Consider the following 24,838-nt stretch of genomic DNA (forward strand, 5'->3'; position numbering starts at 1 on the left):
GTTGAAGGAATGGAGGCTGCCATTTTGTGAAGCTTCCATTTTGTGACCTTTTTTATGTGGCTGAATCAGTATTTTAAAGCAGATGAAATGATGCTCCAGGCAATTGATGGACTAGAGATAATTTCCAAATAAGAAGTTATTTGTGAGCTGTTCTTGGTATGATATACCATGCAGATCTGTGTCTGCCTGAGTGATTCAAGCTGATTACTAGTTTGGTAACTGATTTAAAACAAAGAGCCATAAATTACTAGTTGACACTTGTGGAAAAGGCCAATAGATGGATTCTGGCTTGAACCAGAGCCAATATGAAGGTGACATAGGTCAGTCAGATGACCTACAGCCAATGAGACTGAAATGTAACATTTGAACTGCTAAGGCAAGTATATAAGAGCAAAGCTGTGATAACTCTCCAGACACCAACCACCATGGATGTGGAGTACCCTACGGATACATGGAGATTAGATCAGAGCATGAGGAGCACCTGGCCATCATAGACTTCTTTCTTGGGTATTACCTTTTCTATTCTCTGACTGTTCATAAATAGTCAGAAAAACAGTAGGTGTGACATAGATATTTGGTTATGTAAATTCACGTGCTTTTCAGTTGAGATAATAAAGGGTACTCGAAGTAAATACAAGTTCACACTGTGCCTAAGTGATCGTTACTACTAATCCTTGTAACAATACCAAAAAATTTTCTCAAATATATGAAGTGTGTGTATTTGTCTGCTGGAAAACAGTACTGGGGAGGTAGTATTGGGGGACAGCAAAGTAGCAGGTGAACTTAATAAGTATTTTGCATCATTCCTCATTGTGGAAGGCACTAGCAATATGCCAGAAATTCATGAGTGTCAGGGGCAGAAGTAAGTGTAGTTGCTATTACTAAGGAGAGGTACTTAGGAAGCTGAAAGGTCTGAAGGTAAATAAGTTACCTGGACTATGTTTACTAGGCCTGAGAACTCTGAAAGAGGTGGCTGAAGGGATTATGGAGGTATTAGTAATGATCTTTCAAGAATCATTAGATTCTGGAATGTTTGTGGAGGACTGGAAGATTGCAAATGCCACTACACTTTTTAAGAAGGGTGGGAGACAGAAGAAAGGAAATTATAGGCTAGTTAGCCTGACTCCAGTGGCTGGGAAGATGTTGAAGACCATTATTAAGGATGAGGTTATGGGGTACTTAAAGGCACATGATAAAATAGGCAGAAGTCTGCACAGTTTCTTTAAGGGGAAATCTTACCTGACAAATCTGTTGGAATTATTTGAGAAAAATACAGGCAGGATAATAGACAAAAGTGTTTACTTGGAGTTTGAGAAGGCCGCACGTGAAGCTGCTAAACAAGATGAGAGACCACGGCATTACAGGAAAGATGTTAGCGTGGGTAGAAGATTGGCTAACTGGCAGAAGGCAAAGAGTGGGATTAAAGGGGGCTGCACAGTAGTGAAGTAGTTAGCACAACGCTTTACAGTACCAGTGACTCGGGTTTGATTTCTGCCACTGTCTGTAAGGAGTTAGTACGTTCTCCGCATGGGTTTCCTCCCACAGTCCAAAGATGTACCAGTTGGTAGATTAATTAGTCATTGTAAATTGTCCCATGATTAGGCGAGGGTTAAATTAGGGGTTGCTGTGCAGAGTGGCTCAAAGGGCTAAAAGGGTCCATTCTGCGCTGCATCTCAATAAATAAAAAATTCGGGTTGACTGCCCGTGACTAGTGGCGTTCCATAGAGCTTGGTGTTGGGAACACTTCATTTCACATTATATCTCAATGATTTGGATGATGGAGTTAATGTTTTTGTGGCAAAGTTTGTGGATGACACAAAGATAAGTGTTGGACAAGGTAGTGCTGAGAAAGCAGGAGTCTGCAGCAAGATTTTATGAGATTAGGAGAATAGGCAAAGAAATGGCAGATGGAATACAATGCAGGGAAGTGTACGGTCATGCACTTTGGTAGAATGAATAAAGGCACAGACTATTTTCTAAACAGACAGAAAATTCAGAAATCAGAAGTGCAAAGGGAGTTGGGAGTCCTTGTGCAGGATTCCCTAAAGGTTAGCTTGTAGGTAAGGAAGGCAAATGCAATGTTTTGAGTAGACTTCTTCTCTTCTTTGGCTGTCCATCAATTTCGATGTTGACTGAGGCCTGGGCAAGGTTATATGGAAGACTGGCAGTTGCCCATGCTGCAAGTCTCCCCTCTCCCTGCCACTGATGTTGTCCAGGAGAAAGGCACTAGGCTGATACAGCTTGGCATTGGTGTCGTCGCAGAGCAATGTGCCTTGTTCAGCTGAGGCTTGAACTAGTGACCTTCAGATCATTAGACCAACGCCTTAGCCACTGGGCCACGCGCCAAGTCCACGCGTCGAGTAGACTAGAAGATACTATAAATGGAAGGATGTAATGGAGTGGCTCTATAGGGTGTTGGTCAGGCTGCACTTGGAGAACTGTGAGCTGTTTTTCACCCCTTATCTAAGAAACGATGTGCTGGCATTGTAGAGGGTACAGAGGAGATACACAAGAACGATCCTGGGAATGAATGGTTAACGTATGAGGAGGGTTTGATTGCTCTGGTCCTGTACCTGCTGGAGTTTAGAAGTAAGTGAGGGAGGGTGGAGGAATCTCGTTGAGGCTTAGATGAGAGGATGTGGAGAGGATGCTTCCTATAGTGGAGGAGTTCTAGGACCACAGATCACAGAATAAAAGGATGCCCCTTTAAATCAGAGATAAGGAGGAATCTCTTTAGTCAGAGGGTGGTGAATCTGTGGAATTCCTGCCACAGATTGCTGTGGATATTAAGTCATTGAGTATATTTAAAGCAGATGTTGATAAGTTCTTGATTAGTCAGGGTGTCAAAGGTTAAGTAGAGAAGGCAGGAGAATGGGTTTCAGAGGGCTAAGGTATCAGACATGATAGAATGGCAGAGCAGGCATGATAGGCCAAATGGCCTAATTCTGCTTCTATGTCTTATTTAAGTGCTGGTCTGCCCTGCAGTGGTTCTCTGAGCAGTTTTTATGGGCATGAATTAAATTTTTTTGACAAAATACCTTCTTTATTTAAGACTTTAAGTACCATGAAAAACCTTAGGCTTCACAAAGCCAGGGAAGGGTAAGAATTTCAAGTAAACGGTTAAGGAACCCAACAGCTAAAGAAATGTTGTCTCTAATTGTCTCAGCCAAAACACTGAATTGTTAGCGGTTTAGATACAAAATTTAAACAGCTTGTTGAAAAGTCTTACACGGACAGAGATCAGACGACCCAATTGCTGGTTGAGGAAATATAGGGTGTTCAGGTGAATGGTAGGCAGTGCCGAGGGGGGTGTTGCTAGCTGCGAGCATAGTCAGCAATCTAAGATCATGACGAGTTGGGAGATGGGCCAGTACGGGCTGGATGTGGGCTGCTGGCAGTTAGGATGATGGGGAGAAGGTTCAAACATCAGAGGTCCAGAGGAACTTGGGAGCCCTCGTGCAAGACTCCCAGAAGGTTAATTTACAGGGCCAGTTTGTGGTAAAGAAGGCAAATATAATGTTGGCATTTATTTCAATGGGAATAGAATATAAAAGCAAGGAGATAATGTTGAGCCTTTATAAGACACTAGTCAGGCCACACTTGGAGTACTTTCAATAATTTTGGACCCTATATCTCAGAAAGGCTGTGTTGTCATTGTGAGAGTCCAGAGGAAGTTCATGAGAATGATTCCAGGAATGAAAGGGTTAACATGTGTTTGGCATCTTTGGGCTTGTACTCACTGGAGTTTAGAAGAATGCGAGGGGATGTCATTGAAACCTACCAAATATTGAAAGGACTAGAGAGGGTAGAGGTGGAGAGGATGTTTCCTATGGTGGGTGTATCCAGAATTAGAGGACACTGCCTCAAAATTGAGGGGCGACCCTTTAGAACAGAGGTAAGGAGGAACTTTTTAGCTAAAGAGTAGTAAATATGTGGAATGCTCTGCCACAGACTGCGGTGGAGGCCAAGTCCATGGGTATATTTAAAGTGGAAGTTGATAATTTCCTGATCGGTCAGGGTATCAAAGGATATGGCGAGAAGGCAGGTATATAGGGTTGAGTGGGTTCTGGATCAGCCATAATGGAATGGCAGAGCAGATTTGATGGGCCGAATGGCCTAATTCTTCTGGTCTTATGGTCTTATCAACAGATTGGTAGATCGGAGAGCATTAAGTCAGAGAACTTTCTGAGCTGAGGGGAGTAGGATGGGAAAGAGGTTGACACCTCTGCAAAATGCTGTACGTGATCTACAAAGAGAGACAATAAGTAAGGTAGTTAAACATTATCTACCCAAGTCAGGTTTCCAGCATTGTGCAGAAACAAGCCCCCATTCAAAAAATAACTAAGGATTTTTCAACACATTAGAAGTAACTAAAACACATTAAAAATAAAAAATGATCTTAATCAACACCACAAAAGTAACTGAATGTTCATTTTCTTTTCTTGCAGAGAAAACTTGATAGTACAAATGTGTGCCAACATGACACTTGAAAAACTTACAGTAAGTCAGAGTAAAATCCTAATTTGTGAGATAACTTAGTGGCAGGTTATTTAAAAATATTAGGTAGCCAATAATGACTGTTATTCATGTTTGTATTTCATGCTGAGACCACACCTCTTCTGTTTGTTCATACAGCGGTTAACCCATAATTCTAACCAATCACAAAACTTTATATTGGGTGATATCTGTAATAGTGCCTGGTGTATTTTCATTTCAGTAGTATCCATTGAATTAGATTCTATTCTAATCTCTAATATGCCTGTGCAGACGTTGCACATTCTCTCAGAGGCTGCATGTTTTCATTTACTTCCACTTTCCAAGGACATGTGAGATCACGTGCACCTAGCCACTGTAAATTACCCTCAGCATGTAGGTGAGCAAATTGGTAAATTGGTTCATTATTGTTATATGAACTAAAGTACAGTGAAAAACTTTGTTTTGCATGCCATTCACACAAATTATTTCATTACAATGGTGTAATAGGGTAGTATAAGCAAAAACAATAAGAGAATAAGTGTTTTAGTTGCAGAGAAAGTGCAGTGCAGGCAGGCAGTGAGGTACAAGGCTATTATATGGTAGACTGTAAAGTAAAGAGTACACCTTGCTGTACTAGGTGACCATTCAATAGTCTTACAACAGCGTGGTAGAAGCTGACCTTGAATCTGCTGGTATGTGCTTTTAGGCTTTTGTATATTCTGCCTGATGAGAGGGGTGAGAAGAGTGGTGGGTGGGGTATTTAATCATGCTGGCTGCTTTACCAAGGTACGAGAAGTATAGACAGAGTCCATGGAGTGGAGGCTGTACTGAGCCACATTCAAAACTCTGCAGCTTCTCATGGTCACGAGCAGAGCAGAAGCCATGGTTAGGATGCTTACTCTGACGTGTTCATTAAAAAACCGTGAGGGCCAAAATAAACATGCTAAATTTCTTCAGCATCCTGAGGAAATGGATGTGCTGGTGTACTTTCTAGGCCATGGTTCCTGTGTGGGTCAGTCCATTACAGACTATTGGTGATGTTCGTTCCTTGGAACCTGAAGCTCTCAACCTTCTCAACCTCCGTACTTTTGATAGAGACAGGAGAATGTGTGCATTTCTCCTTCCTGAAGTCATTCACATCGAGGGAAAGGTCAATTCATTAGGCCACCTGTCTCCTTCCCGTACTCCCATTTCATTGTTATTTGTGATTCAGCCCACTACAGTAATGCCATTGCCAAGCATGTAGATGATGTTAGAGTGGAATCTGGCCACACATTTGTGAGTGTACGGGGGAGTAGTGTAGGGAGCTGAGGACACAGCCTTGTGGAGCATCAGTGCTTAGAATAATCACAATCATGGTGGAGGTGTGACTGCCTATCCTTAATGATTGTGGTCTATTGGTCAGGAAGTCAAGAATCCCATTGCAAGTGGAATGTTGAGTTCCAGGTCTAAGGGGGAAAAAAAGGGTTTAAAGTGGCATTCATGTAAATGAGCATTTGATGCTTGGTGTATTCTTGGTGGGCCAAAAGTCCTGTTTCCATGCTGTATGACCCTGAATACTTGCCAATCAAAGCAAGATGCATCCATGCAGTGAGAAGTGAAACAATATAGGGTTTCAAATACATGCATCTAGACATTTGTTAGTGAAATTAAACCTAGATTATTATTATGTTTTAAGCAGTTTCATTCAAATGAGCAATTAAATTGCTTGCATGTAGAAATTTCCCATTGAAAGTGAATGGCAGTTTGTTTATTGTCACACATTAGAACTTTGCACCAATGTAAAAGTAGGCAAGTGGATGGAAATCTATAAATTTCAAAAGTTAAATAGTATTTTATATACCACTATAATGCTCTTTGATAATCAAAGGTTGCAATATAGACTTTTTATGATGTAAAGGTCACAGAACATTGCAGTTTCCATGAATGTATTTTTATCTCAGTGTGCTAGTGGGGGTTTTGTGGGTGAGGGGTGAATTAGATTCAGCTTTTTTCTCATGCGCAAAGTTGGGCATATTTATGGACTCAATTCCTCACAATGTTGAACCAATTCCTATGCCAGTATTGGTTCAGATTATAGAGCTGCTACATAGAACAGATGTCAAGCACTTTGAATAGGCTAATAAAAGAAACTTACTCATTTCAAGACTTGCCCCGGAAATATCACAGCCTTGAGTGATCAGCTGTCCATTATCCTCATTATTATTAAGATTTAGACATCATGATGTTAAGTCTAAGAAAACAAAAATGGAAAGAAGATGACTTTTCAAATATAATTATTTAAAATGCTTTTTATTATCTATTTATGAATATTCAATTATATAGGTAATGAAGTATTGATTATAATATTGCTTTTTCCTTTAGTAGTTAGTGTTTTGGCACTTGATCAACCATATCATTCAGTTTTATAAATGAATCAGTAGCCAAGCTGTTGAAAATGCCAGGAAGTTTGCTGTATTTAGTGACACAGTATGACTAATCTATGTAGAAATGGATTGTACACATTTGATTGCATTTCCCAGCAGAGACGTACAATACACTATCTTCCTCAAATTACCAAGTAGCGGGATATAAAAAGTATTGAGTCAATGTCATTTGTGTTGTGAAAAGGATCATTTGAAAATATCAATAAAAAAAATACTTTTAACTCTTACTGTAAAATTCTGTATAAAATGCTGCCTATTGGTTTGATATATGTTATATCAAAATCTACTTCCCCCAATTTAGGACCCTACATCAATGATCAAATTTATCTTCTTCCATGATGACTCTGAAACTTACCAATTTATGATCAATGTTCCCAAAAGTCTCCTCCGCAGAAACACCAATCAATTGCCTGTCTTCATTCCGTAGGTCTACAGCCCCCTCTCTAGTAGCACTCTGTATATACTGCTTCAGAAAAAAAACTCCTGAATGCACTTCAGAAATTCCTCTCCCTCTAAGCCACTTGCACAGAAGCAATCCCAGTCAATATAGCAAAAAATAAAATTCTCTTTTACTGCAATACTATAGCTTTTATGCTCTATCCCCATCTTTATACATGTCAGTTCTTCTAATGTATGTTGACTATTGGGAGATCCATAGTATAACCCCATCAAAGTGTTCACACATTTCTTATTAGTCTCATTAGCTAATCCCTGTAGGATATCCTCCCTAAGTGGCACTCTCCCTGATCAGCATTGCAAAACCCCATTCTTTTTTGTGCCTCTCTTTGTCATGTCCCTCTATTCCCCGGAACACTGAGCATCCCATCCTGGCATTTCCTCAGCCGTGCTTCTGTCATTATAACAACATTATGCACCATTCAATTTACCTGTGAGTCTCTTTGCATAAAATGCAGATAAGTCTTCATTTTGATGACCTCTCAGAATTCCCTTCCTGCTACTGCTCAATGTTCCCACTAAATTTGACTGTTCTACTTCCTACATATGACTCAACCTCCCAAGCAGCAGTACTCCCACTCCCCTGCCAGAATAGTTCAAACCCATCACAGCAGCACTGGCAAAGCTCCATAAAAGGAGCTTTTATAGAGTTGTGGCCATTACAGAGACTTGGATGGCTCAGGGTCAGGAATGGTTACTTTGAGTGCCAGGTTTTAGATGTTTCGGAAAGGGCAGGGAAGGAGGCAAAAGAGGTGGGGGTGTGGCACTGTTGATCAGAGATAGTGTCACGGCTGCAGGAAAGGAGGAAGACATGAAGGGATTGTCTATGGAGTTTCTGTAGGTGGAAGTTAGGAACAGGAAAGGGTTAATAACTCTACTGGGTGTTTCTATAGACCACCCAATAGTAACGGATATCAAGGAGCAGATAGGGAGACAGATTCTGGAAAAGTGTAATAATAACAGGGTTGTCATGGTGGGAGATTTTAATTTCCCAATTATCGATTGGCATGTCCCTAGAGTGAGCAGTTTAGATGGGGTGGAGTTTGTTAGGTGTGTTCAGGAAGGTTTCCTGACACAACATGTAGATAAGCCTACAAGAGGAGAGGCTGTACATGATCTGGTATTGGGAAACGAACCTGGTCAGGTGTCAGATCTCTCAGTGGGAGAGCATTTTGGAGATAGTGATCACAACTCTATCTCCTTAACCATAGCATTGAAGAAGGATAGGAACAGATAAGTTAGGAAAGCATTTAATTGGAGTAAGGGGAAATATGAAGCTATCAGGCAGGAAATTGGAAGCATAAATCGGAAGCAGATGTTCTCAGGAAGAACTGTGTGGAAGAAATGTGGCAATGTTCAGGTGATATTTGCATGGAGTTCTGCATAGGTACATTCCATTGAGACAGGGAAAGGATGGTAGGGTGCAGGAACCATGGTGTACAAAGGCTGTTGTAAATCTAGTCAAGAAGAAAAGAAGAGCTTACGAAATGTTCAAAAAGCTCCATAATGATAGAGAGCTAGAAGATTATAAGGCTACCAGGAAGGAGCTTAAGAATGAAATTAGGAGAGCCAGAAGGGGCCATGAGAAGGCCTTGGCGGACAGGATTAAGGAAAACCCCAAGGCATTCTACAAGTATATTAAGACCAAGAGGATAAGACATGAGAGAATAGGACCAATCAAGTGTGACAGTGGAAAAGTGTGTATGAAACCGGAGGAGATAACAGAGGTACTTAAGGAATACTTTGCTTCAGTATTCACTACAGAAAAGGATCTTAGCAATTGTAGGGATGCCTTACAATGGACTGAAAAGCTTGAGCATGTAGATATTAAGGAAGAGGATGTGCTGGAGCTTTTGGAAAGAGTCAAGTTGGATAAGTCACCGGGACCGGATGAGGTGTACCCCAGGCTACTGTGAGAGGCAAGGGAGGAGATTGCTGAGCCTCTGGCGATGATCTTTGCATCATCAATGGGGGCAGGAGAGGTTCTGGAGGATTGGAGGGTTGCAGATGTTGTTCTATTATTCACGAAAGGGAGTAGAGATACCCCAGGAAATTATAGACCAGCAAGACTTACTTCAGTGGTTGATAAGTTGAAGAAGGTCCTGAGAGGCAAGATTTATGAACATCTAGAGAGGCATAATATGAATAGGAATAGTCAGCATGGCTTTGTGAAAGGCAGGTCGTGCCTTATGAGCCTGTTTGAATTTTTTTGAGGATATGACTAAACACATTAATGATGGTAGAGCAGTATATATTGTGTATATGGATTTCAGCAAGGCATTTGACAAGGTACCTCATGCAAGGCTTATTGAGAAAGTAAGGAGACATGGGATCCAACAAGCTTTACGACATATGCCAGTGATATTAAATCTGACTCGCATTCAAAAATGAAATAAAAGCTATGATTACGAACTGAAAACCAAATAGATAACAGAAGATTGATAAGGTAAGGATCCAAGGGGACATTGCTTTGTGGATCCAAAATTGGCTTGCCCACAGAAGGCAAAGTGTGGTTGTAGATGGGTCATATTCTGCATGGAGGTCGGTGACCTCTGGTGTGCCTCTGGGATCCCCTACTGTTCGTGAATTTTATAAATGACCTGGATGAAGAAGTGGAGGAATGGGTTAGTAAATTTGCTGATGACACAAAGGTTTGGGGTGTTGTAGATAGTGTAGAGGGCTGTCAAGGGTTACAGAAGGACATTGATAGGATGCAAAACTGGGCTGAAAAGTGGCAGATGGAGTTCAGCCCAGATAAGTGTGAGGTAATTCATTTTGGTAGGTCAAGTATGATGACAAAATATAATATTTATGGTGAGACTTTTGGCAGTGTGGAGGATCAGAGGGATCTTGGGGTCCGGGTCTATATGGTGCATTGGCCTTAATCAACTGTGGGATTGAGTTTAAGAGCAGAGAAGTAATGTTGCAGCTATATAGGACCCTGGTCAGTTCTGGTTGCCTCACTATAGGAAGGATATGGAAACCATAGAAAGGGTGCAGAGGAGATTTACAAGGATGTTGCCTGGACTGGAGAGCATGCCTTATGAGAATAGATTGCGAGAACTCAGCCTTTTCTCCTTAGAGCAACGGAAGATGAGAGGTGGCCTGACAGAGTTGTAAAAGATGATGAGGAGCATTGATCGTGTGGATAGTCAGAAGCTTTTTCCCAGGGCTAAAATGGCTAGCACAAGAAGGCACAGTTTTAAGGTGCTTGGAAGTAGGTACAGAGGAGATATCAGGGGTAAGTTTTTTTATGCAGAGAGTGGTGAGTGCGTGGAATGGGCTGCCGGCGACGTTGGTGGAGGCGGATACGATAGGGTCTTTTAAGAGACTCCTGGACAGGTATATGTAGTTCAGAAAAATAGAGGGCTATGGGTAACCCTAGGTAATGTCTCAGGTAAGGACATGTTCGGCACAGCTTTGTGGGCCGAAGGGCTGTATTGTGCTGTAGGTTTTCGATGTTTCTTTGAAATCCCCCCTCTAATTCAGATCCAGTTCATCTTTATTGTGCAGGTCACATCTGCTTCAGAAGTGATCCAATGATGTAAAAAACCTGTTGCCCCCCTGCCAGCTCTTTAGCCAATCATAAATCTGTTCTTCTTCCCTTTTTGATATTCACTAAAACGTGGCAAAAGGAATAAAACATAGAACACCACAGCACAGTACAGTACAGGCCCTTTGGTCCATAAGGGACCTAGGGCATGTTGGTGAACTGTATCCAAATTAACTGGGTATGAAGAGGCAGAGTGTAGAATTTTTCTAAATAAAAGCCTTTTGCAAATGATGTACCATATGAATTGGTGCTGGGACCTTTGCTGATATAATGCCGATGTGCCACGTGACAGTGATTATAGGAATAGAATGAGTTGGAGTATAAATTCGTGACTGAAGGATTGGAGCAGATTTTTGGGTCATTGGGACATCTTCGGGGGGGTTGTCAGAGGCAAGTTTTTCACGCAGAGAGTGGTGGGCGTGTGAAATGCACTGCCAGTGACGGTGGCGGAAGTGGATACAATTGGGTCCTTTAAGAGTCTCTTAGATAGGTACATGGAGCTCAGAAAAACAGAGGGCTATGTGCTAGGGAAATTCTAGGCAATTTCTAGAGGAGTTCACGTGGTCAGCACAACACTGTAGGCTGAAGGGCCTGTAATGTGCTGTAAATTTCTATGTTCCATAATGCAGTGGATTCCGATTAATTGGGACACGTCGAACCAATACATTTCGGCTTAATTAAGTGGCTGCTTCAAAGAGTGGAATCTTTATGGAAATAAAAAAGACAAACTAACATTTGGTTGAATAGTAAATTATGTATTTTAAAGTTTTCAAAGGTTTGAAGGTACATTTAATGTCAGAGAAATATATACAATATACATCCTGAAATGCTTTTTCTTCGCAACTATCCATGTAATCAGAGGAGTGCTCCAAAGAATGAATGACAGTTAAATATTAGAACCCCGAAGTCCCTCCCACTCCCCTCCCTCATAATAAGGCAATAGGGAAGGCATTTTATTTTTCTGAGGTAGTGAATTTCCCATCAGGAACAATAGATGACACACATTACATTCTTGTGAATTCCATTAGAAATCCTTACACTTTGTGCTGCTGTTTCTTCCTGAAGTTCTTGCTGTCCATTAGGTACAGAGAGGCGTATAAAGTAAGGTCACAATCATAGATGTTGAAGCACAAACACAGCTTTGCTGTGGAGCCCCTCTGAAATAGTCCAGACAGTGAGCCATTGTTTGACGATTTCTGTGTCTTTTTCATATATACATTTGCCAGTATTATAACTCTCATGTTACCTCATGTTATATTTATTCAACTTTTGTGATGTGGTCATCGCTGACCAGAATTTATTCTGCATAATTGATCACTCTAGAGAAGATGGTGGTGAGCCACCTTCTTGAACAGCTGCGGTATTTCTGTTGAAGGCTTATCGATAGAACTGTGTGGTCAGGATTTAAAGCCACCACCAATACATTTCCACGTCAAACTGGTGTGCAACTTGGAGGAAAACTTGCAGGAAGTGGTGTTGCATGGATTACGACAGAACCATACCTAAACTAACAATCTGCTGGAAGAATTCAGCAGGTCAAGCAGCATCTGTTGAGGGAAAAGAATTGTCAATACTTTAGGTCAAAGCCATGTATCAGGTCCCAAAAGGATTATTTCATATCAAAAAGAGGCAATACAAACAGAAGAACAGAAAATGGTAGAAATATGGAGAAATAACTTGCTCTATTACTCAAAAAATCGTGACTGTTTTTCACACCTATTCCTCTTTCCAGCCTATTCCCCATATTCCCTGATTCCTCTCTAGATTAAAAATAGAATATATGCCAGACCAAAACAGAAAACAATTCATCTTCCACAACTCTCTGTGGTAGAGAAGTCAAAGGATTAGTTTCCCTCTAAGAGAAGAAATTCCTTATGTCCATCTTAAGTAGGTGATTCCTTTTTCAAAAATTACGGCAATAATTTTAGGTTCCTTTTCATGGAGAAACATACTCTCAACAAATACTTTGTTAAAATCCCTTAGAATCTTTCAGGTTTCAATAGGATCACTTCCCATTCTTCTAAATTCCATAAAAATTGGACCAACCTACACATTTTTCTTCATAAGACAACTCATAATCCCAGGAATTAACCTTGTGAACCTGTTCTGAACTGCCTCCAATGCAATATATCTCCCCTTAAGGAAGGAGACCAAACTGTATTCTATAATCCAGGTGTGGACTCACTAAAGCTCAGTCAGCTGTTGAAAGATTACATTCATTTTACATTCTGTCCTTGGTAAGAAAGGCAAATATCTTGTTTGTTCTGACTGCATGCTCTCTTATCTGTTTTATGAAGCTTTCCAGATCAGTCTGCGCAGCATTTTGCAAACCTTCTCCATTTAAGCTATATTTTTCTTTTCATTTTAAAGTAGCTATCCTTGTACTTCCCCACATTATATTCACAAAGCTGCAATCTTGTGGAAAACTGAAGACAGTGCTGGTCTTGGCAGCTACTGATGGTCCTGACAGTGACTTCTGATGACAAGATATTGAACAGAACAGCTAACTCTCTTTCTCCATCCATGGATGCTACCGGGCATACTGAGCATTTTCTGTTTTACTTTACATGTTCAGCATCTGCCTCACTTTACCTTAGATCTGCTGTCCATGCATTTCAGTTGTGACAAAAGTAATGGCATAGCTCCCTAACATATGCCCACCTTTTACATATTGTTCTTTGGTAATGCGTGGCTGTGAAAAATGTTCCATTGAAACCCAATGTGGTCATTTGCCACCAAGTACTCTTCCACTCCTCCTCGTTGTGGTTACCCCAGCAGTGTGCTGACTTACCAGGGCATTTCTTGATTGAAACCATAGGAGAACAGCTAAGACAGTCAATGCTGGAATCTGGAACAAAAACAGAAATGGTGAAGAACTCAGCCAATCAAGCAACATCTGTGAAAAGAGAAATCAGTCAAGGTTATGTCCTATCCATGCCTCCCCACATTGTTTCCAACTTAAAATTATTTTCTCTCTTTTCCAGTCCTGACAAAGAGTCTTGGACCTGATCATTTTGTTCTTCTTCACACTCATGTATGAAGAATAACAATAAAGAATTTTGAATCTTGAAATGCTAGTATCATTTCACTTCCCACAGATGCTGCTTGACTGGTCGAGTTCTTCCACCTTTTCTGTTCTGCAGTCTAAGAGAACAAATTGACAACTAATTAAACAGAAACTATGTCGATCTTGCATCATTCCACTCATAGAGATATAGAATACTACAGCACAGAAACAGGCCCTTCAGCCCATCTATTCCATGTCTTTTTCCATTGATCTGCACCCAGACCATAGCCTTCTATAGCCCTCCAATCCAAATTTCTCTTAAACGTTGAAACCAAACATGTATTCACCACTTACGCAGTTTGTTCCACACTCTTACCACTCTCTAAGTGAAAAAGATCCCCCTCATGTTTTTCATCATTTCATCACTCACCCTTAACCCATGACCCCTAGTTCTACTCTCACCCAACTTCAGTGGAAATAAACATGCTTGGATATACCTTATGTATACCCCTCATAATTTTGAATACCTCTATCAAATCTCCTCTCATTCTCTTATGCTCTAAGGAATAAAGTCCTAACCTATTCAATCCTTCCCTATAACCCTGGTTCTCAAGTCCTGGTAACATCCCTGCAAATTTTATCTGCACACTTTCAAGCTTGTTGATATCTTTCACATAGGCAGTTGACCAGAACTACACACAATAATCCAAATTAGGCTTCACTAACATCTTATATAACTTCAACATTACATCCCAACTCCTGTACTCAGTACTTTGATTTATTCAGGCCAATGTACCAAAAGCTCTCTTTACCAACTCTATCTACCTGTGACACCACTTTAACAAATTATGGATCTGTATGCCTCTGTTCCACTGCACTGCTCAGTGCCCCACTGCTCATAGTTATAAGTTGTCCCAAACTGTAACAGCTCATACCTGTCAACATTACATTCCATCTGCCATTTTTCAGCCTATATTTCCAGCTGTTGCTGCCTGAGTTACGGCCAAACATCTGGATGACAATCAAATTTCTAAGCCATTACTTTTTCTTAACCAGTCACGGGGGAAGCCTTGAATGAACAATATTAATCACGTAAGGAAGTGTATCCCCGCTTCTTAGCCGCATTTCCAGGCACGCTTGCCACTACAGAGGTGACCAGAATTTATGGGACTTTTAAAACCTTTTGCACTGTTTTCAACCAGGTCCTCACCTCACTATCCAATTTATCCCAAAGCCATTACTTTGTTGGCACCTACTGGGTCTTCTGGCTGTGTGGCCAGCCCAACAAATCTATAGTCCATTTTTAATCATATCCCTTGGAACAAAGTGTATCTCCACCCCTCATGGCAATTTAAGGTGTATTGATTGGCTGGCTGTCAATCAGATTAGGTAAAACTGGGAACGGAAGATTTATTTGAGCAGACATTACTGGCAGTGGTTCAAATTTGCATACAGTCTGAAAAACTTGGATGTGCATTAGCTGCAGAATAAAGCAGAATGGAAAGAATCAATAATTGCATTGCTTGGATTTTAACTAATGTTCTGCTGAGTAGGTACTGCTAATATCCTTCCTTATAATGGCAGCAGGTTTTCTATGTTTTACTATACAGTTTCTGTTTAGTTGAATGTTTTTGCTTACAATGCTTTTCTATGGAAAAAATCCAGTGCGCAATAAATACCAATAATGTACCTAAATATATAGATCCAACTGCTTACGTAGACCAGACAGAAAGAAGTCGTAACCAAATTGCCATATGACGCAAACTGAAGATTAATTTCCATCTCAAGTGAGAACAGTACTTGTGTTAAACAGATTGGCTGTAAATACTGCTATCCAGGAGCTTGAGCTAAGTCTGAGTCAAGGGATTGATTGAAAAATGACCATGATTGAAGTAGTACTTTTGCAGGCCAAGGTTACCGGTGTCATTAGGAGATTTCAGGATACAGATACTTCCTTTCATGTTGATCCGGCACAGGGCTGACCAATAGAACTGAAAACTGAAGTACTAGTCCCTAAGGTGTCTTTCACAGGGTGAAACTCATAATCACTTTTCTGATATGAAATGTAGGGGAGAAAGATACATTTTTGTTAGAAATTCTCTTACATACTGTTCTGACATTGAAAGAACCGTTCAAATTGCTCAAAATGTAACCGGTAATAAATATATCAATAATTTGAAGTTTTGTAATAAAAACTTACCTGATTAATAATTAATCTGAATGTATTGCTATTGATGTGCATATTTAATTTCTTAAATGATGGGTTGAGATCTTGATAGACAGGTTATATCTAACATATAAATAATGAATAGAAAAGCAGAGAGAAAATATCTGTGACATAGATCTATATTTTATGTTACCAGTGTCTAATTTGAAATAAATTGCTGATGTATGAAAGATTAGTGAAGTCTTAAGTAGACTAATATACAGACCCTTCGGACCATAATCCAACTTTTTATCTTAGACGTGAAATACTTTGAATATTGTGCTCTGAAAATGATTAATATTTATTTAAGAAAGGGTATGTATTTATGTGTTCATCTTCATTTAGAGATATGCCATATGTAGACATGTAATAACATGTTATAAAGTTTAGTAATATTAGATCAGGTATTTATGATTTAACTAGAATAAGGGTGCAGCAGGACCTGTATATCAGATTAACTGCAGAAGGGTGCGAAATATAGAAAAAAAAAGTGGAATTTGATTATACTTCGCCTTTATGTACCAAAGCATCACCAGAATTTTATATGTATGATTAGAGATTTGCTACATACTAAAAATGCAGATTTTCTTTTTCTTTAATACCTCATATAAATGCAGAGCAGCAATGTAACCTCAAGATCTTTTCAGGAGACTTATTTCTAATTTTAATCTGTTAAAATTTATTGAACGACCATTTACATTAAGTAATATATTCTGTGGCATCCGCATGAATTTTGTGTCTGACATTAGGACTGATCAATTGCTTCAAATCCCTCCTTTTTTTTTACTTAGCTCAGCCAAGCTCTGGAACACATTATTCGGTAACTAGATATTGTCATCATAGTCATCACGCTCAAAGAAAATGCACAGTGGTAGTTCTAAGCTTATATAATGAAGATGCAATCCACATTTTACTTTTAACTGCCCTTATTTAAGATATGATTGATGAATGTTAGATTACTTGATATGCTTGGTAATTTGAGCAGGACATCATCTGGTGTCTGCTAAGCTGACAGATGTAGTAGGCTGACCAGCAAAACTAGAACGGAAAATTGATTACCCTTACATGAAAACAAAATGGCAAAGTTACAGTAGATGAAAAAGCATGTGCATGTTCAATGTAAATTTTCCTTTAAGATTCCTCACAAAATATCAACTTGCATCTATCAACCTCAATAGGTCTCTCAATTATTATACAGTATTTGATAAATATTTCACATGCCATGATAGCTGGACTCTGCTTTATAAACAAATTTAGTGTTCATCTGTAGCCTAATTATTAAAGGCTGGATTTTATCTCCCAGATGACAAGCTTTGGCAGATTTTAATGGTCAGGTCGCATTGCCATACTGACAGCCAGCTGCTCACCCAGCAGAATGAGGTAATCGGTCATCCTTAAGCATGTCAATATTACAGGGTCTGGAGACTGGATGCTGCAAGAAAGGTAGGTCACATGGTGGATGTTAGGGTAGGGTTGAAGTTAGGGGTAGTTTCTAATATGATGTAAAATTATGAGTACTGTTAATAATTTACTACATTTTCAAATTTTCATCCATCTTAATTTCATTCACATCTTCAAAATCTACCATTCCTTCTGAAAAAATGGTACATATAAACAATTCCATTATTTGCGTGTTCATCCATGTGTGTTTTATTTAAATATAATACAGAATGTTATATTTACCACATTCTAGGTTTCTGTTGAAAAGCTGGCATGCTACTGTGTGTGTCATCAATATTATTTTATTCAATAGTCTCAAAAATATGATAAAACAACAAAAAATGCTTTATATACTTAGTCTTTGTTCCTCCTACATAACTTTATGATCATAAGAACAGTAATAAAAATGATATTCAATGGAATTCTACAATTATTTTGTACTCTTTTTACATTATTGTATATGTGAAAGATTTGGACAAATGCTTTGGTATAATCTTGATCAATTTTTTTTAAGAGGAACATTTCTGAGACTTGATTTTTTTTCACCAACTGTAAGATTTTTGCCAGACTCAAAAAGTCTAGACCACCTTAGAACTAGTACAACAAATGATGGCAGTGAATTCTTCTTCTTGCACTAGGAATTCATTGAAGTCCCATTAAAACCCGCTTTTGTTATGAATAAGTTGTAAGAAGAAAATAGAAAAAATATTTGAGTCTTGGAGAGATAGTTTGCATGTGCTTTCTATTTACAGATAATTAAATCCTAAACTACAGTTTTACAGATCCAAAACTTGGAAAGAACCTCACTAGAACTTTCATGGGTTACTATACAATAAGTAATATGATCAATATAAAATCCTTAACATTAGTAGCTATCTAAGAATGTAGCAACATGTTTCTCTATATATTTCTGACAACTGATTTCTAATAATTTCAGTTACTGTTATGAAGCAAAAATTTTACTCTTTTAAATTATTATAGAGCCACATTTGTTATTCCATAAGAAATATTTCTTCACTTGGTTAGTACAATATTCTCTGCAATAGGTTCCTTAGTAAATTCTTTGCCTATGTGGATCCCTGCCCAAAGCAACGAAAGTCCCAGATTTAATTGACAGCCTATACTGCTAACTGTTCACAACTGAGGCAGAGATAGTACAATAAACCTTGAAGCACTTATGATTGAAAAATGGAAAATCTGTCAAAGCTGTCTGTTTCTAATTATCTACACACTGCCAATGATATACTTTGGTTCACTAGTAGGACACTTGCTGCTGAGGCTCAAAAATCAGCAAAATCAGATTAGTATGGGTCCTCTGTAAGCAATATCAGAAGTAGGAGTGTGAGGTATATAATATTAACTATTTGCTGAAACTCAATCTTAAGTTAACATGTTTATTAAGCTCTTCTGCAAAGTGAAATGAGGGATGGCAGAACTGTGGAATAGATTTTTTTTCAAATTTCACAACATTTTCTGATTTAGTCAGATGATATATTTCCCTCCATTAGCTAATTTTAAGATTAGACTATACTATATTAATATATATCTTTACCCTGGCTTTATGCCTAGAATCACTTATTTCCTTTTAACTAAAAAAAAATGCTGTTTCAAAGAAAATGTAAGAGTCTTTCTCACAGCATTAGACCTGTGTAGTCAAATGGGAGTGATATGTTTCAACAGTGGGGCAGTTCCACCTGTGGTATACAATTGAGAGCATCCAGCCTGGCTGCATCACTGCCTGGTACGGGAACTGTACCTCCCTCGATCGCAGGACTCTGCAGAGAGTGGACAGCCCAGCGCATCTGTAGATGTGAACTTCCCACTATTCAGGACATTTACAAAGACAAGTGTGTAAAAAGGGCCCGAAGGATCATTGCGGACCTGAGTCACCCCAACCACAATCTATTCCAGGAGCTACCATCCGGGAAACGGTACCGCAACATAAAAGCCAGGACCATCAGTCTCTGGGACAGCTTCTTCCACCAGGCCATCAGACTGATTAAATCATGCTATTCTGTGTTATATTGACGGTCCTGTTGTACATACTATTTATTATAAATTACTATAAATTCAATTCAGTTCAATTCAATTGAGAAGCAGCAGCCATGGGGATCTCCTACACCGACTCCATGAAGTTTCATGACATTAGATTAATCAGCGCTAAGTATACCTCCTAATTATCACCTACCAATTTCCCTCAGCTAATGACGAGCTGGCTGAGTTTTGCAGAACAAAGAGTCTGTGGCAGTTGGAGAGTGAGAAGTGCAGTCAGTGGTGTGGTAGTTAGCACTGCTGCCTCACAGATCCAGGGATCTCGATTCAATCCTGCCCTTTGATGGTCAATGTAGAATCTGCATCCTGCAGTAATACCACCTACTCCAGTTTCCTCTAACATCTTAAAAAATACATGCAAAATTCAAAAGGCAGCATGGTGCATAACTACTAATATACCTCCAGGGTCCTGAGTTGGATCTTCACCCTGAATGCTCTTTGTGTGGTATTTGCAAGTTCTGTCTGAGATTATAGAATTTCCTTACAGTGTTCATTTCCTCTCACATCTCAAAAGATGTGCTGGAAGGAAAACTGGCTCTCCGTGTAGGTTTGTTAGAAACAGTAAGCAGCAGGGATACAGGAAAACGTGGAGAGGGGTAATGGGACTAAGAGTTTTCTCCTTTGGGAAGCTACTGCGGACCTAACCGGCTAAGTGCCTCTTTATGTAAAATACAAACAAAATCAAAGACTGCATCACTACCCAAAACCATCCTTGAATTCTACGCTTTTCCTGTGATTGCGTGGAGAATAACCCCTATCTTGAACTGCTCAGGGTGGAAAATGAATACAAGATGATGATGTTGAATTCACCCACCTTTATTCACAGCACCAGCAGTTGCGCACATAATATGTTTTACCTGATCTTTATCACACGTTTAGTGTTTGGCTGGCCCCACTGCATAGTAGATTGATTTAGTTCACCAGCATAAGATAAAACTTAAAGAGTTGCTCGCACAAGTTCAAACTACCTTGAACTCTTAAAGCCATTGTAAACATCATAACCGGAGGCTATGGCTCCGGAAGGCATTGGAAGTCATTTTAAAAGTGTTTGCAATTTCCTGCAAGCGGGTGAATGTGTCCTCCGTGACTGAGGGACTGGCTTTAGTTGTTGAGTTGGAGAGGATGAGGGAAGCCTTCTACTTGCAGGAGTCAAAAAGTTCTCTTGGTTCAAGCATAGGTAATTGAATACCTGTAGTGCTACATGCTAGGATAAGTGGAAAAAAGGACTTGTATCTGGAAACAACTGGGTTTTGCTTAAACCAAAATTCTTTTCTCTACCATACCACGCCTTATAAACTACAACAAAGACTGGAAATACCAAGCATTGTTTTCACCAACCAACTTTGCATCCAAATCAGTCAACACCAGTTCTGTTCATTTTTGACTACCCCTTTAAACAGAGTAGATAGTCAATGAAGATGGCAGGGGTGGGTGCAGTGGTTGGTGAATTGGAGTTTATCCTAAAGCTGGAAAATTTAGTAGCATAGTGATTCAAACACATTTGAACTGTCTCATCACTTCTTTCCCAATGGAAACATCCAATACATTTCCTTTGATGAGAAATTTACTTGAATTTGTCACAACTGCTGCAGCTACAATACACATGAATCTCACAATCAGTGCCAACTCATTATCACACAAAGCATATTCCATTGTGGAACGGACAATCTGAGTTTCAGGATCAGCTCTTAAAAGTTTCAAGGAGACTTAAGAATGTTCTCTACCATTGGAAGACTTTAAAGAATACCTCTATTTACTTTTCTTTATAGTCTTGAACACAGGAATATTCTATCTCATTCATCACAGGGCAATACATGTGCCACTTTGAGTTTTCAATACAATTTAACATTGATGTAATTCTGCAGTAATTATTATTTTACAGTAGAAGACTCAACTGCTGAAAGTTCCTTCCTTGTCATAAGGAGAATCCATGAGCTGGATCACATCTGTTGGTTGAGTACTGGGCAATGTGGATTTAAGTTATTTTTCTCACTGTATTCTTTCTTTGCCTGGTGTCACTTACATTGCTATTCTTTTACATCGGGTACTTGAGCAGTTAGGAAAGTGTCTCCACAAAACAATCGATTAACATCAAGGACTACCTTCTCAACATTACCAAGCATTCATGATGCCAAATCGCCTTTATGGCATTGTTCCAATGTTGCCAGTTATTACTGATCATTTGATTATCTTCTTCTGCATAATTATAAATGACAAGACAAGCAATTCAATATGCCAAACAACTTCATTCAAGAGCAGAACCACATTAAGCACTGAGTAGTCAGAATTGGGGCCTGTCTTCTTGACTGCCCTTGTCTGCCCTGTTCAGGAAGGCAAGCCTGTCAGTGCAGCTGAGAATGCAGATGGCTGTATGGCCTATGGGGTTAAAAGATCCAGCTTTCTACTGCACCATCCCACCTGTAGACTATCACGCTAAGCTAGATGACTGGTTGACAACTGGGCATCCTTTTAATTGTGAGGCAAAGTCCATTAGGAATTATTAACACGCCAGGTTGCATGGCCTGCTGTGGCAAACTCCTGTACCAGGAGCAATCGAGACTAATACTCATCTCTGGTAGAAAGTGAGGGATGATCCTGCTGAACTGAGAGGATCAGCTTGAGCAGGTTCTCCTCTGGTGACTCTTTCAGCCTCAGGACTAGAAAATGTTATCTTATTATTATTATTAATCATAGATGTTCATGCCCCATCAGCTAGCGTTGTCTTGAAAACCCTTTTGAGATGAAAAAACTTTCACAGAAATAGCTAAGTTAAATGAGAGATTATTACATCAATGAATCACAAATCAAGGTAATCTTCAGTTTACTGTATACTGTATAAAGGGAAAATATTTTAAAAATTTAAATGTTTCAGAATTACTTCTGTGAACAAGCTCTTATTTTATACACAAACATCTCTCTTTATATGATGTTATATCTCAGTGATTCATTGCTGGTACTGTTCTGAAATCAGAGAACTAACGTTAAATCTTTTTCCTTTCCCAAATAATTGATTTTCACATTGTCAGTAACTCTCTACCAGGGAAAGCGAAAAGACCACTTAGAAAATTACTGAGATGCAATAAAGCAACCTAGGCATTTTTAGTAGTCCTCATTAAAGTAATGAAAATGACTTGAATTTAATTTTTTGCCATCTGCACATATAATTTTTATAATTAAAAGTTTTGCATAACCAGCAACACTAATGAAACTAATATCACATTTCAAAAGATTTGGAAGAAAAATAAGATTGGTTCAATTAACAATATTGGTTGGTGTAATTCTGGCATTGTATAAAAATCAGCTTAATTTATCAAACAGAAAGAAAAGCCAAACATTCAAAATCAACCAACAGCTTAAACTAAAGCAATCAAATCACAAAGCAAGAAATGACACATAGCTACCACTTAATTGCTCCAAAAATATCCATTTAGTTCTGCCTGCTGAAATAATTTCTGGGAAAAAGTGAAGGTTTATTAACAAAACTTACACCCAAAATAAATTTTAAAATTAAATAATTTAAATATCTTACATCGTTTTCTTGTGTAGATTTCCAGCAGGCTCAAGAGCCTGTATCAAGTTTTAGATCTTTTACTTAGTAAGATTCATGTTTTCATTCTTCTTGTCGATTTTGAAAGACTTTTTTTTCAGTTAGATGTTGAGTATGAATGCTGGACACACAGAAGGTCTGGTGAATTGTACCCTGACTTCATTAGTAACCTAAATTTCACCTGTGATTATTAAAGTTTGCTTGAAACAAAGAAAGAATTTAATATATGGCATTTATTAAATGTTAAGTGATAAGATTACCTTCTCATTGTAAAATAAAGTATCTTTCAGTTTTTAGCAAGAAAATCCATAGACTAATGTAACAAAGCAGAAATAAAAAGAAAAAACTTATGTTAGCTATAGGAAATTGCTATTGAAAGAGCTCTTTAAAGCTTATTGGGAATATAGGAAAGAATTTTCAAAATAAATTGGAACAGAAAGAGGCCAAAAAATGACCTTGGCAAGAAGGATAAAGGAAAATCTGGAAAAAAAAATCAGAATATTGAAAGTAAGAGGGTAACTAAATAAATAGGATATCCCCTCAGGGACCAGCTCAGTAATCTATGTTTGAAGGCAGGGGATTTACGTGAGGTTCAGAATGAACATTTCTTATTTGGTGGTTATCTGGAAAAAGCTGCCAGATGAGGTAGTAGAGAAATATTGTTACAGTGTTTAAAAGTGTTTGGGCAGATACTTGGATAGAAAAGGGACAGAGCGATATTGGCCTAATGCTGATGGGCCAAAGGAACTCATTTCTGTGTGGTACAACTCTATAATTCTAAATAATAATTAACAGTGGGATTTTCAATGTCTTTCATTCTTGGAAAGATATGAAATTATCCATGTTGCCACTGTTTCCTTAAAATTAAATTCCACCTTCCGCAGTTCAGGTTAAAAATATTGAATCTGTACCAATCAAACTTGCTGACCATTTTCAATATTTTGATTTTTATTTCAGAAGCCCTGGAGAGATAAAACAAAGGGAAGTTCTGGATGTAGTTTTTGACCAGTCCAGGGCAGTTTTGGAGTTTCAAGTTATTCATGATAGGGCAGATGCAAAGAAATGCCAAGTAATGTAGCATCACATTCTGGTGCACTGCTTTCACTGATTTCCAGGCAAAATAATTAAAGTAGCTTAGGCATGAGCAAATCTGCAGATGCTGGTTATCCAAAGCAACAGGAACAGAATGCTGGAGGCCTGGAAAGGAGGAAACTCCTGACGTTTCTGGCCGAGACCCTTCATCAGACGACAATTCCAAGCAAAAAGGTGAGGGAGGGAGGGAAGGAAGAAGGTAGGCGATAGGTGAAACCAGGAGGGGTAAGTTAAAGAGCTAGGAAGGTGATTGGTGAAAGTGGAGAAGGGGAAATCTGATCAGAGAGGGTAGGAGACAATGGAAGAAAGGGAAGAGGGAGGAGCACCAGAGGGTGGTGCTAGGCAGGTAAGGAGATAATTTGAGAGAGAGAAATAGGAAAATGGGGGAATGGTGAAGTGGGGGGGGGGGTGCAATTATGACAAATCAGTGTTCATGCCATCAGGTTGGATGCTACCCAGATGGAATATAAGGTGTTACTCCTCCAATCTGAGAGTGGCCTCATCACAGCAGTGGAGGAGGCCATGGATTGACATGTCGGAATGGGAATGGGAAGAAGAATTGAAATGGGTTGTCACCGGGAGA

At 39.2% G+C, this 24,838-nt stretch overlaps 1 protein-coding gene across 3 annotated transcripts in view; it reads left to right on the forward strand.

Annotated features, from left to right (window-relative positions):
* Positions 1-427: 427 nt before the first annotated feature.
* spata6 (spermatogenesis associated 6) overlaps positions 428-24,838 on the forward strand; it is a 134,668-nt gene continuing 110,257 nt past the window's right edge. For all 3 annotated transcript variants that reach the window (XR_012101032.1, XM_073063041.1, XM_073063043.1), the window contains exons 1-2: positions 428-507; positions 4,449-4,500. Coding sequence is in view for 2 of the 3 variants with exons in the window: in XM_073063041.1 (XP_072919142.1) it covers positions 452-507; positions 4,449-4,500 (108 nt within the window). In the remaining variant the exon portion in view is untranslated. The remainder of the gene's footprint in view (positions 508-4,448; positions 4,501-24,838) is intronic.

This window comes from Hemitrygon akajei, chromosome 12 (assembly GCF_048418815.1).
Source record: "Hemitrygon akajei chromosome 12, sHemAka1.3, whole genome shotgun sequence".
Lineage (NCBI taxonomy): Eukaryota > Metazoa > Chordata > Chondrichthyes > Myliobatiformes > Dasyatidae > Hemitrygon > Hemitrygon akajei.